We start from the raw sequence: 16,390 nt of genomic DNA on the forward strand, positions 1-16,390 counted from the left end.
GACACAAATAGAGACAAAAAATGAGACACAAATACGTCAAAGGACTACAAAAGACACAATGATCTCAAAGAGACACAAAGGAACTACAAAGAGCCTCAAGATGACCACAGGGCCTCATTGTACACATAGAGGTAATAATACAAGGATAGGCTCACAGTTTAAAACAACAGTTCGGATCCCAAAGTGACCATAAACACTAGGTTGTAATCATTCCTCCTCTCCATAGAGGCGATTACGAGATTCTCAATTTCTCACTGGCTTTCATTGGAAGTGATGAGGGCATTATCTGCAGTCCCTGCTCTGTATAATGTAATAAATCTTTTGGTTATGAACTGCGTACTTTGTATTTCCACATCCCAAAGTTTCCTTGCTGAGCTTCTTAGTGGAGGGAGAGTAAATCAGAGTGAATTTAATAACACAAAAATGTACCCATTTATTATGTCTATCTCTATGGGTTGCAGCCTCATATGAACTTTTAGATAAACATAAAAGTGTGTTTTTTTTCACGGCACCTACAATAAAATAACCTTTATTTAAGCTTGGGGGAGGCTTACATAATAAATGGAAATATAATAATATTTTCACATAAACAACAGCCAAAGCACTGCAATACTAAACTAGCTTACTCATTACACTGAGAAGAAAGTGGGAGGATGACATACACATGACTAGAACCAATTCCAAAGGAACAGTACATTAAATCACTCCCACGTGAGCGGGAACGTCTGTATTATGTCAGTTGCAATCAAAATGTACTCGGAAGATCCCGCTAATGACACATGGCCCGCCCCCGCATAATTGTTCACAGTACTGGCAGCAAAATTATGGATTTTGATCTGCGTTTGCCTTAGTATCGGATTGAAACCACATTTTTTTTGACACATGGAAAACAGGAGAAAGACAGGAAAGGTTGACACAGAGTTCAGTTTGACTTGACATATATTTCAGGAAAAATCCGATGCAGGATTTTCCACTAGATGGCGCCATAAATATGTAATACTTTCTCAGCGCAAGGGAATAGTTTTGTGAGTATCTCTGTACATCTGTACCGCGCGGCGATTTGTTTTCGACCCTCTAACCACCTCCTGTGTGTTGTTTTTAGGTGAAGACATGGCGCATGAACATGTTCACCATCATCCAGCTGGCGTGCATTGTGGCTCTGTGGGTAGTGAAGTCCACCGAGGCCTCGCTGGCGTTCCCCTTCGTCCTCATCATGACGGTGCCGCTTCGCCGCCTCATCCTCTCGAGGATCTTCGAGGAACGGGAGCTCCAGGCGGTAAATTGTCTTTGCCACAATAATCTGATCTCCACATTGCTCCCCCCTCTCCCTGGACTACTTATTATTTTACAGTAAAATGTAATATATGGATGTTGGCATACTTTTTCTCCTCGGTGACGATAAACAGCTTGCATGCAAATATTTTCAGATGATGTGCAGATATTTCTTTTTCGAAACCACAAGGAGATTCAGTCCGACCTGAAGCCGTGCTCCATGTTTTCTTGGTTAGATCCCCTAAACCCATACATGTCAACGCTGTCAGATTAAAGCCTTCCACTTCCAAAATGTAGACTTTTTCAGGAGCTAGTATAAACAACTTTGTTCTTAACTTGACCACCGTCCGTGTTGTGTTCATCCAAAGGTCCCATGAACCCCGAGACACTGGAGAATCAAACTACATGGAAATAATGCAAAAAGTACCATAATTAGACCTCCATGATATCAAATCCGTCACCTCTCTAACCGTAATCTCTATATTAACCAGATTGTACACACCATGTGCTCTCTTTCTATTCTTTGTTTTCTTCTTTTCTAACAAACACGTTTAGGTATTTCTGAGTCTTTCACACCTTGTTTCATCTAGTCAGGATTACGGAAAAAAACACCCAAAAAAACCATTGTTGCCCTTGTGTTATGGTCCACTTCCTTTTCCTATCAAAGGACTAGCACAACGTTTCAGAAATACTTTGGCTTTCATGCTGAGAGTTATACGCCGATATCGAAACGCAGTCATGTTTGCTAAGTATGAAGCTATACCGCGAGCAGTTGGCTAATTTAGCTTAGCACAATGATTGGAAATAGTCCGGCACATAGCACTCCGTGTGACGGTGAGTTGTTTTTTACACTTTGTTATTTGTAATACATTGTGATGCGTTTGATTAGTGGTCTTCGGTAGTGCCAGGAGGCGCATTGCGACACAGCCAAGATAGCTGATTCTACTAAGCTAGGTAGTTCTTTATTATACAGTTCTCAGATAAGCATAAAGTGGTTTAAACAGCATCAAAAGAGTTTCAAAAGTATCCTCAATCCGTTGCATAAATTGGGGCCTTTGAGCAAGTTTTGAATGAACTAAAATTATTGAAGATAATTTTGTCTTTTTCGCAGCTGGATTGCGACGAGGATTCTCCCAACTTCGATGAAGATGGACGAGACGAGTACAACGAGATCCACATGCTTGTATAAATATAAAAATTGGACCCCGCCAGTTTGAATTTCTCCACCCTCCAGCTCTGACCAATCGGAGCGAGCCTCTCCGGAAAACCTCAGTTGTCTCTGAGTAGTGACAAAGCGAAAGGAGCGACAGTACACGGTGCTTGTAAAAAAAATATACAAAAACTAGAGCTGGAAGTTCCCTTCAAACCTTTGTTTATTCCAGTGTTGTGTTCAACTCCCTGAGTCGGAGCACCCTACCTGAAGTGGATGGTGCAAAATCTAGCAAAGGAATCAGCCTACATGAATACTTTATTGAACTTTTTTTATCCTCTCCTATCCCTTTAATTACTCTGCAGGTTCTGGGGCTCGAGTGCAATGATCATGGCGACCTACGGCCGGATCATCTAGACTTATTTTCGTCCTGAAAGGGGGATAGATTTGCTTTCATTTAATTTTCTTCCAGGAACCAGATTTTTTTTTAATCAAAATGCATAATGATGAATAACTTCAAACTCAAAGCCCTTGAATTTCACCGCCTGCGTTAGCTTAGCTGCCTTTATACTACTGCCCTCGCCGATAGGTTGCAATGATGTGCAAACAAGGAGTTAAGTAGTCCTTTCCCTTTCTGTACAGACTTTTAGTAATGATCACTTTGACTGGGCAAAAGTTCACTTCGGTGGCTGCCAACTGAGCTCCTGGCTCAAAGCCTCCTCTCTAAATGTAGACTCTCCCCTTGAAGCCAACCAGAGACTGTGCAAGCTTCTTCAAGGGGGGGGGGGGGGGGGTCAACGCCCAGCATACCAGCCCACTGACCCCGTTGTTGTGAACTCGGATGTAGAAGCAAATAGTGGACACGGGTGGTGTCAACCTTATTTTTCTACTCTGATTTATTTATTTTGTGACCTTTCGGGATTCAACGCCATGCCAGAAGTTTGTACTCCCGAAAGTTCAAATCGCTGGGAGAGTTATTATACAATTTAAGAAAATAACATTGTGTAGGTGGACAGATTCAGACGTTTATTCTTTCAGCTTCATCCGGCTATATTTCCAACGCGTCGTGGTGCATTTTTGTCAGGGATGTCGTGAATAATGTAGTAACGCACTTATCATAGGCACTGAGCGCACACACAAGCACTGGAAACACCGGGACACGGGTAACTGATGCGTTATACGGTAAGCTTGGAATTACAATGTACCATCTGTTTTGAAATACCACAAGATTTATTCTTCGCATCCCGTATTGCCGAGCCCGCTGTAGGATTTGAAATAACCGAATAGTCCTGACACGTGATCGGAGAAACACCAGTTGTCAGAGCTACTGTACATAGAAATGAAATAAATTTTCACAAGAGACTTACACAAGTAAAACACTTTTTATTTTTTTGCGACAGTCGTATTTTATGAAGAAGAGGAAGACGTTGATGGGATTTGGGCTCAAAGGCCGGTGAGTTAAAGACTCCACTCTCACACACTTTCCACTCCAAATACTTAGTTTCGGAGCATTCTATGGATGTTGTTGGCGCTAGATAGGAAGTAGAAAAAAGGTGTTGGCACTGTCACTATAAGTTTATATTTTGTCTCTAAACATGACTTTTTAAGTAATTTGCACGGTCCTTCTAGCTTCTATCTTTGCCCCTTTTCATATTTATGTGTGTTGAATTCTCCACTGTTAAAGACATTTAAGGTGGATTTAGGAAAAAGACACCGTGAGGTTTCCATAAATAACTATTAAAAATGGCAAAAATAGAAAACAAAATCATGTTTTTACCTGATAATAATGATTGCTCCTGCACGTATACACTCAACTCCAAAATTAAAGCAAAATTGCATTCTGAGTGAAAAAACAAATATTCAGGGTCAGAAGTGAAGAGTAGTTTTTGTATGCAAACCATATTAGTGTATTTCATTTCACATAACCATGTCCAAGCGAGAATTCTGTCTCAGGGGAAACTGACCTTCGATCTGTAAATATCACTCCCACGCCTTTTAGTTTGTTGTCTCTTGTGTGTACACAAAGCGGTCAAGGCAATCAACACTCGCGATGTAAAAACATAGTTATGAAATGGAGAAAATGAATACAAGTGAAGAGAATTGATGTGGAATTATGCTGTGAATGAATCCCCCAATGCTACACCTGCTGTGGTCTGTATTTAATGATGCAGCGAACGGGTCACAGAATGTGGTTTAGCGCTCTATAGGAGCGTCATTCAAAAATAGGCTCAATGGACCTTTTCAACCACGTGTTTATGTGTCAGGGTTTAAAAATACAAGGGCAAACAGAGTTATCTTCGTTATTCTCCATTACACCTTGGCCCGTGATATTATTGAATGTAAATGTTTTCCACGTCGGAACTGGCAAAGCTGATTTCCCATTTTTCTGCGGTCCAAAAGCTATTGAGTGACCAAAAAAAGACGTTTGAGCACACAAGAGCTATTTACGTTGTAGATACAAGCGATTTTAAATACTGAGATTTAGCTAACCAAAATAATTGTAAAAAATGTGTAATATAAATAAATTACCCCCTCTATTCAAATAATCTACAGTTCTATTATTAGCCTATTTTTGTAACGTTTGTATTCATTTTGAACAATTATATGGAAGAGTGACATTATCACCCCGTCTTTTGATCAGTTTATTAACATAAAATAGTCGCACACGTAGCATTGCTCTACAGCGCTACTTGTGGTGAAAAACGGTTCTTTCTTAAATCCACTTAATTAAAAGGTTTAAAACCAGCGCACCATATATTTAGTTTCCTGGTTGTGTGTTTTATTACAATCCCCCAAGGCGCCACGTTAAGACCGATCCAAGGATATCGGAAAAGTAAAAAAAGAAAATTAATAATGTGATTTGCAAGGCGGTGGCGATGTGACTCCTGATTGAAAGATGAACTGTAGCTACAATTCCAAATTCCAAGAACAAAATTCATGAACTCTGTTTTGCTGGAAGCGAGGCTTCCTCTTCACTCCATCTTCGAAGTCACGCTCCGGGTTGTTTTTGGCTCTTCCCATCCCTTTGATGTTAACTCTAGCTGAAAGCTGAACGGGCCAATGTAATTGACCTGGAGTCTCATCTGGTAGGAAGATTTTAATTGTGACCTTAATAGCTGGACGCGTCTACGTCTCGTTGACGGCGGTTGGCCGACGTGTGCTGGCGAGCAGTTTGACGTTTTCAAGACCTCAGGCGGCTGAATTAGCTCGAGAGAACAGGGTCTTACACAACAACTTTATTTCGGGGCTGATGAATCGGTCCATGGCGACTCTCAACTTTATTGAAACGTTGAGTAATGTTATGCTCAATTCCCCGCGACCCTAATGAGGATGAAGCGGTATTGATAATGGATGGATGGATGGATTTTACATTTTTGTTATTGATTGACTTCCATGCTAAAGCAGCAAGCTAACAATCTCATAAGTGGACAATGTTCTGAAAAAACAAGTATTAGATGGGACACTTTAGGATTAAAATCATGATTCATGACCTTTGACCCCGGTAGCTGGCATCCCAGTCTGGAGCCCAGTGGAACGGTATTATTTGGTGAGCTGGTGAAAAGAGCCATACGGGTCATTGTTCTCTTGTCTGATGATAAGCGTGGAATCGTGGGTATTATTAAAGATAATAAAAGAAAAAACTTTTTTTTTGTGAACCTCAAAAAATGTCTATGTCAATGTTCTGAGTTCACCAGATTTAGTCACCTTATACCACCACGGTAGCGGGGTAGACCACCCACCCCAAAATCTAAGAACTGGCTGCGTTATTAATTTATAACCTCTTTATAATTCAACATCTTTTGGTTTGAGTGAAGACGTCTGGAGTGGTGCGTTAGCTTCAACCATCATTTCACTATAAATCCATATGTGAGCAATTCGATCCGCTATTACGAGGAAGGTTCACAGTGACAGACGAGCAGAATTATAGTCGATGGGTTATTTTAGAAACTGCAGGAATGCCGTTCATTTTTCTTTAATTGCACTGCATACCAAAAAGGATTAGTTCCTCACCAGGAATATTTTCCTAAATCCGGTTTTCATTGTTATATTTGTGTTGATTTCATGGGTTTTGAATTAAATACTAATCCTTTGTGTGTGTGTACTCTTTTTTTTTTTCTTAATGGAAATTCTCTCGTTAATATAAGGAGGTTTTCATTTCATAAAGGTTTTATTTCAATGTTGTGACTTTCAGGAACACATACACATTTTTTTACATCCAATTAAAGCTACGATTGCCATAAAAGTTGCATTAAGCAATTGTTTAAATGTCCTTAAAAGCACAGGAAGTAACTTTACAACAAGCTTATAGTAACTTCCAGTGGAAACAGAGTAACGTGGCCATCCCATTGGATTACTTTACGCCCAACTATTAAACGCTTTCTGCTCTACTTCCTGTTTCTGCCATGCTGTGCGGACAGACTACAACTATGATTTACATTTTCAAAATTGTCAATAGAGGCGACATTGAAAACATTTTTTTTTTTATTGTTTTGATGGCACACGGCGCTACACAACAATCCCTCGATGTACACTCTTCTGATGACATACTTGTAAAATGCAGATTGTGTGCCTCTAACGCAGACACTTCTAGCTGTAAAGAGGTTTTCAGTCAACAGTTAACATTGTTTTTTGTCTGGAATAAATATTTATTATGTGTTTCAAATACAAAAATAACCTCTTTTTTTCAATACAATACAGATTATTCAAATATAAAGTTGTCAAACATTAAGGTTTTATTTTCCTCAACTCACTCGGTGTCAGATGGGCGGAGTTCATCATATATGACATAATAATGAGTTCCAGAAAGTTCATTCACAGCTACAAGTATTTATACAGTCAAGTATGAAGCTCTACCAAATGTATGTTATATGTGTGTGTATGACTATTGGAATAAAAGTATCCATAACTGTTTTCATTCATATATAATCACCTGAAAATATACAAATGGCACAGCCATCCATTAAGAGGTATAGATCATTTAAAATATTGAGGAGAAAAAAAGGAAACAAGAAATATCAGCCATGGGGTGCACATTTCTTATTTCTTTAGGAGGAAAAAAGAGAAAAGAAAGAACACAATGAATATATTCTATCTACTATTGTCTATATGTGATAGACTATAAATTTATAAATTTGTAATTGTTTTTAAGAGTGTATAGATAGAATGTATAGTGGAGTGGTATTATGTTGGTATCTAAGACTTGAATGGAAAACGCAATACTTTCATAATTGTGGGTCGTGCCAACTTTGCACTTACAACGATTTTGTGAAGATTACATTTGAAACAGTTGAACTTTTAGTTCTACATGAATCATATGTTTCCAACTAACCATTGTTCAAATTAGGGTTTATGTACAAACGCATATGTTATGGCCCGTGGTTTGTTTTGCCGTAGTCCACGGGTCACGATTTTCTCTCCTCGGCAGGTGGTGAGAGCGAAAGTTCCGTCACACGCTCACTTCCAACTCATCGAGTGGAGGTCTGATCACAACCTCGGTAACTACAGCGGTAGAAAGACTTCAATACAGGGTATTAATATATATTAATATTTAAATATATGAATACTGTGAATTCAAACACAACTACTTGGTTAGGTATATGAAAAGTTCAAGGTTAAACTAAGTGTGTCTAAGTGAGATGGAGTTAAAAAAAACATTAAAAATATTTTTTGCGCACGTTTTTGTAGCGTAGGATCCCCTTTACTTGTTATTTTAGTTTAACTACTTCAGCAATAAGGGGTTCAGCTGGCTAGCTAGTTCCTCCACCACAAAAAGTACGTAGGACACAAAGCAAAACACAATCCGGAATACAGTTCATACAGTTTCTTTAAATCTTCATGATTCTTCGGGAGACTAAAAAATCATCGTTAAATACTGAAAAACAAAGTATGACGTTTGCTAAAGTAAGGTATATCCCGGTTTTAACCAGTACCAACCAGTTTCAACCAATCATTTCATGACATCCATCAATCAATCAATCGTGTAGCTCCATATCACGCTACCACCCTAGTCCTGTATCCGTTGGACTCGACCTCTACTGCGTCACCTGACTTCCTCTTTCCCTCCCGTCGTAATCTCAGCACATCAGAGCCCCGGAGAGTCGAGCCAGTATGCGTTCCGGGTGGCGAGGTGAGCGCAGACGATCGGCAGGAAGAGCGTGACAACAACAACGGGCGCTATCAACGCAGCGAGAGTGGTCGGCGAGGGATCTCGGAACTTTTCGCATCGTTTGAAGTACGTCTTGTGAACCGCCAAGAAGATGTCGTCTTTCAGAGAGCCGTGACCCCGACAGAGAGTCGCGTTCGCCCAGTCGTCCACGCACGTCTTCAGTTCGTTGTAGTTGCTGGCGAGAGGAGTCAAATGGTTAGTCGTTAGTCAGTGAAGCAATAAAAGCATCTCACAGAAATTAGACGGTTCCAGCTCACAGCAATATTGTGCGACGGGGATATGAAATGGGACAGGAATCCAGTCGACGGGTGTTGTATTACCAAACTGACATGGTTCAAGCCTGCATTGACTTTCATTTCATATGGAAATATGTAAGGATAGCTCCAGCAGCGGTTCCTGAAGTGGGTGCTGTGTTTGGAAGAGCGGTCGCTAATATGATAGGAAGAAGTTAATCGGCTGTCGCGGCCCTTTTAATACTCAAAGTCAAATATTTTATGATATAGGAGGCAGCTTCTTACATTTCATGCACACGGTTTTGGTGCGTCGTGTCCTCCGAGGTGGAGTAGCAGCCATCTTTGACTCGAGCCTATTAATTAATCATAAACCTAAATTAAACTACAACTCATCTTTCAAATCCAACCTGGAAAACATTACAGCCAATAATATTCGTGATACTGTACCGGCCCCAGGTCCATATTCAGAATTTATATCTGAATTTTCAGAATTTTGATCAAGTTTCGCCCTTAAAACTGATGTTTTTATTACAGGAGATTTTAATATTCATGTAGATGTTGATAATGATTCCCTTAGTGCTGCATTCATCTCATTGTTGGACTCGATTGGCTTCTGTCAGAGAGTACAGAAACCCACTCACAGCTTTGGCCACACGCTTGATCTTGTTCTTACTTATGGCGTTGACATTGAGCATTTGAAGGTCTTCCCACAGAACCCTCTTCTGTCAGACCACAACCTCATAACTTTTGAGTTTATACTACACCGTGTACACCGTTAGTCAAGATTTAATTTAATACCACGTCTTAATATAAAAGAGGACTCCTGGTTTCAAGATTGATCATCTTGTCGATAGTGCCACAGGCTCACTGAGAATGACACTGGACTCGATAGCCCCTCTGAAGAAGAAGACAGTGAGGCAGAGGAGGTTTGCTCCCTGGTATAACCCCCAGACCCACAAACTAAAGCAAACATCATGAAAGCATATGGCATTCTACTAATCTTGAAGAATCCCGCTTAGTTTGGCGAGAGTCTTAAAACATATAAGAAGGCCCTCCGTAATGCCAGTAAAGCCTATAACTCATCAGTAATAGAGAAAAATAAGAACAGGTTTCTCTTTAGCACTGTAGCTAGGCTGACAGAGAGTCACAGCTCTGTAATATCGGGTATCTCCGATACTAAGTCTGATTGGATACGTGTATTTACTTGATAATACCAGTTTACTTAATCTGGCACCTTGTTTATTTGATCTAAATAAAAGAGGTTCTGTTTTAAAATTATTAAATTAATAATCTAAGATATAGATGAAAGATTAATTTGGACAATTTAACTCAGAACCCAACAGTTGTGTCAACTATAAATAAAACGTACCCTTTAGCAGTCGGCCATGGGCAACTCTCCCGATAGCCACTGGACTCCATGCTCCTGTTGAAGTCTGACAGGCAGTCGTTGACGCCGCTGTCGAACAAGTGCGGGTCACACGGCGAGACGACGAACTTCGAGGCCATTCCTGGAGAAAACAGACACATGAGTGAGAAAGACGGTCCAAATCCTGCATACGGTTCAAGACCAGCAGCTAACATCACAGACAGTGTTTAAATGTGTCCATGTGCATTAGTCTGAGTTTGATCATAATCCAATGGGTCCAACGTAAAACCACCCCAGTATTTTTTACTATATATATATAAATATATATTTTTCTTAACCTTTATAATTGTCACATATAATGCATGATATACTAATTCTCTTTTTTTTCCATTAGAAAAAGTTAAGAGCTGGTTCCTGGTACTTCTTAGGGTGCCACCTCAGTCGAGGTTCCAGACAAGCAACCATCAATAGCCTAGACTAGGGCTGCAACTAGCGATTATTTTGATAATCGATTAATCTGTTGACTATTTCTTTGATTAATCGGATGAACATTTTTTGAAAAACTCAGCGACTTATTGAGTGCCGTAATAATTCGCTACTGGACGAATCAATAATGAAATTCTTTGAGAGCGTCATGGATGGGAATCATCCACTTTCTTCCCTGGTGGTCTGAATAAGTCGCTAGTTGTGTTGCTGGTTGCTTCGTAGAAGTCTGACGAGTCGCTTCAATGTCACGAGAAAGTTACCAGGTTGCCACACTGATGATGATGATGATGATGATGATTGTTGCTTTTGAGCCGATAATGATGAAAATAATCAAATTAACTTCAAACGCACATGATTATTTCTCTTTTTGGTATAATGACTGACCTTCTGCTGGCAATCCAAGTACCCAGATGTATTGGAGTTATGGCTTACCTGTCCAGATGAAGGTAAGTGCCAACAAGTAAACAGACAACACCATCTATAAAAAAACATTTTAAAAAATCATGGCATTCACATACATTGTCATTAAGGTTACACGTGAGGTAATCAAACTTTTTTACATGCATGTATAAGATGAACAGAAGATGACGAGATGAAAACTTGATACGAAATTGCAACAATTACAACTTAAACTAACACATGTATACCCTTACTTTTACCATGCAGAATGCTGAACATGGTTAAAAGTCCAGCATAAAAATGAAATCAACAGACAAAAATAAATCCTGTATGAAACAGACATGGTGGCCATCGGCTTTCTGGACCCACCCACAAATTAATTAACTTATCTTGCAGGAGGCAGGCACTGAAAACAGATGTTACATGGGAATGCAGTAAGATAAAGATTTTATATTTTTACATACACGTGTGATGTGTTCGTCTGAAGCAAATGTGCACTGTAAATGCCGTGAATTCTCAAATGTGCATGTTAGTTACAGGTCCATATTAAAAAAACAAAATGGATGAAAAATGTATTAATTATATACATTTACTCAGTTGTATAATATGTACCTCAATAAAACCAGAGCATCAGTGATTGTATCCATTATAAAAGCAGGTTTAAAATCCTAAAAACCCAAACTGATGAAGCAAAGAGAAAGAGACGCTCTGTGAGCACATACCCCGGCTTTTACGGTGCCGTTTGAAGCAAAAATAGTTTCCTTTTCCCCAGGCAAAGAGATTTGATTAGAAGCCGTGCTGAAGATGCTTCAAATGTGTTTCACCAGCCAGCTAACGGACGCACGGGCTGGTTAAAAAAAAAAACCCGTTGGTCATCCAGTCCGGTTCTCTTATCGATGCGACTCAGGGTTAATTGGATTGTGCAACAGCAATGGACAGGCTGCTTCCTTTCCCAGACTGAGCTGGCCTTTCCCATGCTACCCAAAGACACGTTCCACATAAAGCCTCCCCGGAGACACTTGAACTGAGAGGCCTCTCTGTCAACAAGCCTGTATGGTAGCATCTCACAGAGACATGCAATGTCAATGTTTACATGTTGTGGTCAATCGTACTCCTAAAGTCAGATGGCCTGGGGTGGCTGGACTATATTCTGCTAATCCAGAAGGCGCTGAGCAAAAAAAGGATTTTGGGAATAGTTTGAACAGGGTTGCCAGGCGGAAGGCACAGAAAACGGAACATTCCCATCCACATTCAGCACTCCCACGACTGGCTAGAGATGCACATATTTAGGTGTGAGCATCACTTCCTGGTACGCCCGTCTTAACCTTTAGCTAACATAAATCACGACCTGAATTAAGTTAGAAACCACTCAATCATGCAGAATGCAGGTGAAACAAAATTGGGGAAACAATTTTTAAAAATATCTTTCTGGAGTTCAGATAATCATAAAACAGACATGAATACATTGAATCTTTTTGTCAGTTATAATGTCTATTCTCGAAGATTGTAATGCAACTTGTAGACCGTCTGAGAATTTCCATTGGTGTCCTACAGGGGGGTCAAGGGTATACACCTTAATTTTTAACATTTTTCTTTCCCTTATTTAAATTCTTAAATGTAGTCTGTCCTGTTATTTTATTTTATATTTGTATTTAAAAAAATTATTGACGCAGCAGCACATTTTCTTTTTAGAAATATACAAGTATAATCTAATATAATCAAAAACCTTCCATGAGCAATGTGTATGATAGTCAAACATATTGAATATGAATACATAGGCATTCTTTTGGGTATCAGCTGCCTGTAATAATTGTGTTTAATTTGTTTTACTTACAATGAGTTGTTTACATGGACATACAGAGCAGATAGCTTTTAATGAAGCTGGCCACCCTGTTTTCTACAGTGCCCCTTAGGAGACAAACACAATACATTAGCATTTTCATGTAGTTCTCCTGAACCAGGTGTCAGGAACCTTTTTGCCTGGGAGAGCCATAAAAGCCAAGTATTTCGAAATATATTTCATTGAGAGCCATATAGTATTTTTAACGTATAATAAATTAAATATGTCTTGCTTTTAATGCGACTTATGGTGCTGCATGATGCTACGGGGGGGGGGGGGGGGGGAGACTATGTTTTGCTCCGCCCCGATGCGCGTGCACACGCCGGCATCGGAGCTCTGCAGTGCCGGGAAGTGTTAACGCAACACGTAGAGACAGAAATGACATGCTGTTGTGTAGATACGATCAATAACAGACGTTTAGTTTAATAAAAGAACAAAGACGTCTTTAAGAAAAGGACCTTAAATTACTTCTGGCGCGAAATAGAAAATTACAGGGGGGCGGGCGGAGATTTTTTTTTTTCAACGCAAAATTGTCTGGGAGCCATATGCCGTCACCGGAAGAGCTATAGGTTCCCGACCCCTGTCCTAAACGCTCGACATACAACCCAAAAATGTTTCGGTTGGTTATAATCGGCAACAAAAAAAATACAAAAATAAACCCCGATAAGAATTATGTGGGGTTGTCAGTATCAGCAGAGAGCAGGGTCTCTGCAGGCAATATCTTATTCTGATGTGTTTGGGACTTTTCTGGGCATCACTCTCCATAAGAAATGTTGCAAACATGTGCCAGATCATCCAAAAGCAAGTTATGAAACTCGAAGACGCGGCATTGAAAAAAAACCAAATATGGCGAAACAGCCTCGCGGTTAAAGCTCGTTCCAAAACCCATCTGACCACTTGCGAGCGCCTTAACCGATTGGTCGGGAGGGCGCGCCCCCCTCCGGCGTCGCTGGCCAATTTGACAGAAGACTCCGGAACACATCCTGTCCCAGCTCTTCGTGTGCAGACACTGTGTGATAAAAATAAGTCTGGACACCGTTCTGGCTGCGCTGCTATTTGGCGTTCTCTGGAGTAATTGCATGACGATCCGCTTCCACAAATCAGCTACTGAGCCTTCTTCCCCAGGGCACCCAAACACTGCAAATACCTAAACATCTTACATAACAGTCATTTGAATGGGTCATCAAAACTATTAGAATGTGTTCCCCTGTGTGGGGAATATTGATTTAAAAGTGGGCTAGCAAGAGACACTTCTTGTTCTTCAGATGATACTTTATGATAAACCATTCATAATACTACAACCTCATTAACCTCTTGTTTGTATTAGCGTCCTCCCAAAATATAAGCCTCATTTTTTACTCTTCTATCCATGACTGAGGAAATTTACTTGACTCTGGAAAATGGGACCACCTTTCTTTCTTTGGTATTCCATTTGTCTCGGCTAAATGAATCTCAGTTGAAAAATCTCTCAGCGCTACTCTTATCAGGTCGTTCCGCTCATGTGCAAAATTATAACGATTCAAAAATTTTCAGCGAGTGCCCGCTCATTCGGGATTGCTAAGCAACGTCTACACACATTATAATCAAAATGTATTTGTGAGTGGAGAAATGCCGAGGAGTGGTCGTAGGAAAATAGTTCCACTTCCCTAAATTGAAAGCATAGGTGACAGAGCAAATGGATTACACGGCAGATAAACACGGTTTTGTAAAGGCTCCGTGCCGGTGAAAGACAACACACTTGCTGTTTGCACAGCGGCTGTCATTTTAAAGTCATGGAAAATATTTTGTCAGGTAGGAACAGGAGTAGAAGAAAGAGGCCATGTACTTTGAAACCTGTAGTTTGTTTTACAAATTAAGGAGGGGACCATACATCCTTGTTCTGGTACGCAAAATCTACTTACGGCAGAATGAGGAGGATATTTCTATGTTTAGAAAAATAACCCTTCTCGAATTTATGACCCACTATTGGTGTGTGGTAGTGTTTGGCTGTTGGGACATTTCTTGGGGAGACACGGGGAGCCGGGGGTGGCGACGGGACACAGGGAGCAGGGGGCGGCCGGGGTGGCGAGGGTACACCGAGAGCCAGGGCGGCGACGGGACACGGGGACGGGAGCCAAGAAGCCGGGGGCGGCTGGGGCAGCGACGGGACACGGGGAGCCGGGGGCGGCGACGAGACACAGGGAGGGCCGGGTCTCTGAGAGCCAGAACCGCCGTGGGCTGCGGTAAACAGGCGGCAGCGGGAACTGCGGTGGGCTGCAGCATGGCCGCAAAAAAGGCTTGGAGGGACTCCATTATGTCCCAGGGAAGTCTGTCGTGGTGGACAACAAGTGCGCATTACGAGGCGAGAGCCTGATGGGCGAAACTGGAGTCGGCTGATTCCATGTTGGACAATGTGTGCTTCTCCCCCACTGAGTCTGTCTTGGCCTGATCTTTCTGTCACGTTAGCTAACGTTTCTGAGGGCGATGGCAAAGACTCGGGAAATTAAACAATTCTTTACTTTGCAAAAAGACACAAAGGCGACGAGGAACACTGGAAGTAGAAAAACGATCTGGCCCAGAACAAGGAGTCGACACAGACTAAAGGTGGAAACAATGAGGGCGGGGCTTAGGGCAGGTGAAGGGAATAAACAATCATGGACAGGGCAGACGATCACAGGAAGTGAAGGGAAACAGAAGACACAAGAGACAAGGACTTCAAAATAAAACAGGAAACAAGACACCAAAACCCAATCAGCAGCCGTTACCAACGTTTAAAAAGAACCAAATGTCTCTTTGCACACAGGTGAGAATTGTCACCGGACGACAGCTATTCATACCCAACCAAGTGGAATATCCCACTTGACTTAACAATTTGCTTGTGACAAGTTAACTATTGCTAAATATTCGAAACATGGCCTCACTGCAGAAAAGTAGTTTGTCACCGTGTTAGATGCTCGTATCGCCAAGAACTCAAAGAACCGTATAGGTTGGACTCATTGATAGTAGAGTAGTTTGGGCTATGTTTTTGTCTTTTTAGTGGAAGGAAACATTTATGTCACATTTTTACTACGCTTTGACTTATTAAGTCTGTAGATTTCTCCGAAATTCAGCAAAGGTTAACATTCAATGCCTAATTTGCCAATACGTTCCCAGACCAATGCATCAAATAACACAGCTTGGTCATTGGCCCTAAGCCTTAAACTGAGCCTGGATCAGTTGTGCATCAGTGAAAAGTTCAGGCAACAAAACTACTTAGTTAGGATCAGGAAAAGAGCACAGTTGACGTTAAAAAAAGAACATCTCCTCAGCAAAGAGATACTCCAGAGTTGATTTGATCCCATTAGCGTCATCACAACCTTTAGGGATTCAACCTTCAAAACAAGTACTTGGAGGTGATCTATGAGTGATGAATGATCCACGTTGCAGCCCTGTCAAAGCTACAGATGTGTTCCAAAGCTCTCGCTGAAGAAAGGGAGGAAGTCGTGAATTAGAGAGCCGA

General features: G+C 40.9%; 2 protein-coding genes across 7 annotated transcripts in view; one reads left to right on the forward strand and one right to left on the reverse strand.

The window, feature by feature from the left end:
* The window catches only part of slc4a3 (solute carrier family 4 member 3), a 56,499-nt gene extending 49,166 nt beyond the window's left edge, over positions 1 to 7,333 (forward strand). For all 4 annotated transcript variants that reach the window (XM_056437039.1, XM_056437049.1, XM_056437084.1 and 1 more), the window contains 2 exons: positions 1,103 to 1,276; positions 2,384 to 7,333. In XM_056437039.1, coding sequence (XP_056293014.1) covers positions 1,103 to 1,276; positions 2,384 to 2,461 — 252 coding nt within the window. In that variant the 3' untranslated portion in view covers positions 2,462 to 7,333. The remainder of the gene's footprint in view (positions 1 to 1,102; positions 1,277 to 2,383) is intronic.
* On the reverse strand, positions 7,133 to 14,983 carry LOC130208144 (receptor activity-modifying protein 1-like). 3 transcript variants are annotated; one of them, XM_056437125.1, is made up of 4 exons: positions 11,327 to 14,983; positions 11,106 to 11,151; positions 10,191 to 10,329; positions 7,133 to 8,763 (listed from the first exon to the last, which is right to left on the reverse strand). In XM_056437125.1, exons 1-4 carry the CDS (start codon positions 11,333 to 11,335, stop codon positions 8,505 to 8,507), a joined length of 453 nt encoding a protein of 150 aa, XP_056293100.1. In that variant the 5' UTR covers positions 11,336 to 14,983; the 3' UTR covers positions 7,133 to 8,504. The 3 variants fall into 3 exon arrangements, with proteins under 3 accessions (XP_056293100.1, XP_056293109.1, XP_056293091.1); XM_056437134.1 differs by having other exon boundaries at positions 11,795 to 14,979; XM_056437116.1 differs by lacking the exon at positions 11,327 to 14,983 and having other exon boundaries at positions 10,191 to 11,151.
* Between the last annotated feature and the right edge of the window lie 1,407 nt (positions 14,984 to 16,390).

The sequence above is a fragment of the Pseudoliparis swirei genome, chromosome 2 (genome assembly GCF_029220125.1).
Source record: "Pseudoliparis swirei isolate HS2019 ecotype Mariana Trench chromosome 2, NWPU_hadal_v1, whole genome shotgun sequence".
Classification (NCBI taxonomy): Eukaryota; Metazoa; Chordata; class Actinopteri; order Perciformes; family Liparidae; genus Pseudoliparis; species Pseudoliparis swirei.